This window comes from Vipera ursinii (genome assembly GCF_947247035.1).
Source record: "Vipera ursinii genome assembly, chromosome: 3".
Lineage (NCBI taxonomy): Eukaryota > Metazoa > Chordata > Lepidosauria > Squamata > Viperidae > Vipera > Vipera ursinii.
In genome coordinates, this window is record NC_139516.1 from 48,038,295 (window position 1) to 48,041,072 (window position 2,778).

Below are 2,778 nucleotides of genomic sequence, written 5' to 3' on the forward strand. Positions count from 1 at the left end.
AACAAAAACAGCGGATCGATTTTGCCCTCCGACCGCCTCTAAGCCCACAAATTGCGCTTTCCCGGAGCAAAGCTAGTAGATCCAAAGCTGGACGCGGGTTCTTCTGACCAAGCACGCCGCCTTGCTCGCCTTGGCAAAGACTCCCGCCCTTCCCGCCCGCGCCTCAGAGGCTCTTGTGGGTTGCTGGCTTTTTTTTTTTTTTTGGTCTTTTTTTACTCACTTTCAGCTGAGATTTGGAGACTTTGCCGCTTTTCTCGGCGTCCAAAGCCGTGAAGGCGTACCAGATAGATTTTAAGAGCTCCGTCCGCAACTCCATGATGCCTCCAGGGCAAGGGCACCAGGCACAGAATCTGCTCCGCTCAGCCGGGGAGGAACCTCCCTCCGGCGGTCGCGGAACTCGCGGCGCGCCGTTCAAAAAACAGCTCACGGCCGCCAACGGGGCGAGCTCCGGAGCTGTAGTGCCTCCCCTTGGTCGTCCAGGCCACTTCACCGGCCTCCTCCGGCTACGTTTTGGCTGGTTTTTTCAGTCGTTTGGAGAGGTAATAAATACACAAAAAGGAAGGGGGGGGGGAAAAACCCGCCTTCTCATCTCGTTAAATCCCAAGGAAGCATCCGATATGGGTCAAGCGGGCAAGATTCTAGCATCCCTCAGTCTTTCCCTATCAGAGTTGCGGGAGCTTTAAATACTCCGGATTTAAGCTAATTTTAATATAACTTCTTCAGTTAATGATCCAGGGGTCTTCAAACTTGGCCCTTTTGTGACTTGTGGACTTCAACTCCCAGAATTCCTCAGCCAGCCATGCTGGCTGAGGAATTCTGGGAGTTGAAGTCCACAAGTCACAAAAGGGCCAAGTTTGAAGACCCCTGATGTTAATCGAAGCTTGGCAAATCAATTGGGCGGGATTTAACGCGCATCCGAAGAAGTCTTTTTTTTTTCCCCTGCCGTTGCTCACACAATCAAAACGGCACCATCCAAATAAAACCGAGAAATAGGCAGTACCCCAAAAGGTACTGAAAATGGGACGAGGGACAGTAAAAAAAAACCTAGAGAAAAAAAGTGGGAGGGGAGGGGAGCAGCTCTAGAGCAGCGTTTTCCAACCTTAGGAACTTGAAGATGCGTGGACTTCAACTCCCAGAATTCCCCAGCCAGCTATGGCTGGGGAATTCTGGGAGTTGAAGTCCACGCATCTTCAAGTTCCTAAGGTTGGGAAACGCTGCTCTAGAGGGACTAAACATGCTCTGCAGTGCGTCAGTGTTTGAGTAACAGGGCGGGAGGGGAGGAAAGAAAAGGACAGAAATACGTTTTTGGAGATAGGATTTAAGTATTAGTAGCTGTAGTCATCACTTTGGGGGGGGGGAAATCTGTTTCCTGTTATTCAGTCGGTGTTACATTAGAGGTAGATTGCAGTTGCCCTTCTGTGAAAAATGCAGAGTCCTAACTATGCAGGCAATGAAAATACCATTTAAAAACAGCATTTTAATCTTGTTTGCTAAAAGTATTATCATTAAGATCACACTAAGATGCTGCTTTTCATTGGTCTATATGGCACCAGCTCGTTTGGAAACGGCAGATGCAATCCTGTACAGCTAGTCCTTGACTTACAACCATTTGTTTAATGACTAGTTACAACAGTAATGAAAAATGTGATTTAAGACCATTTTTCACACTTTCAACATTGCAGCACCCTCATATGGCATATGATCAAAATTTAGACATTTGGCAACTGGTATATATTTATGATGGCTGCACTGTCCCAGGGTCATGTGATCACCTTTTGTGATCTTCTGACAAGCAAAGTTAATGGAGTAGCCAGATTCACTTAACAACCATGTTGCCAACTTAACAATTGCAGTGATTCATTTAACTGTAGCAAGAGAGGTCATAAAACGGGGGCAAAATTCACTTATCTGTCTTGCTTAGCAACAGAAATTTTGGGTTCGGTTGTGGGTCATAAGTTGAGGACTACCTGTATTATTACTCTAAAAGCTTATTAGTCTTGCAGTAAAATTTTGCATTACCTACTTAATAATTGGGAATAAATCCTATTAAACACACTGCTAGGATTTATTTAGGTTAAAAATCCAGATGCTCTTAGTATGCTCAACTATTTAAATAGCAGAGCTTACAAATCCTTTTAAAAGGGTTCCCCCATATAATATTTTTTATTTGAATCAGTAACTGTAGCAAAACACGATTTATCAAGCTGGGAGAAAACCTTTGGATATTGTCTCTGTTACTTTATTAAAGTTAAGTCCATTTTTCCAAAAAATGTCAAACATCTTCTGAATGTTTAACAATGGCCAATTTTTTCCTTAAGTCGCATTTTACTAAATGTATCACTTATGGCTTGTAAAGATATGTCCATATTTAATAGTGTTATTAATTATAGAAGAAAATAACACTTCTAATATTTTAATCACACTGCAATCAGAATAGCAAGAAAAACAAGTCCAGTTTGTTCTAATAACATCAGAATTACCGGTAGATTTTGTAAATACATGAAATCATTGACTTCAATTGAATGGGGTAAATTTTCTTTTCTCAAAAATTCAGCTCAAGGTATAGTGTGATCCATGACTTTTGGAAAGATAGGTAAGCTCCATTGAATTCCTTGACACTTTCTGTTCAGACAAGATTGGTTTGAATTTTCAGGTCTAGAAATGTGTGTTAAAAAGTTAATTCTCTTTGAGATTAAATATTACTTGGTGCAACCATATTATTTTGCCTACAGTTTTCATCTACCAAATAATCCACAATTGAGTGTTTAACCAGTTTAA

At 41.9% G+C, this 2,778-nt stretch overlaps 1 protein-coding gene across 1 annotated transcript in view; it reads right to left on the reverse strand.

Annotated features, from left to right (window-relative positions):
* DEF6 (DEF6 guanine nucleotide exchange factor) overlaps positions 1-316 on the reverse strand; it is a gene marked incomplete at its 5' end in the record, with an annotated part of 51,595 nt that extends 51,279 nt beyond the window's left edge. Inside the window, one exon of the mRNA XM_083358590.1 lies at positions 221-316. Coding sequence (XP_083214716.1) covers positions 221-316 — 96 coding nt within the window. The remainder of the gene's footprint in view (positions 1-220) is intronic.
* Positions 317-2,778: the final 2,462 nt, after the last annotated feature.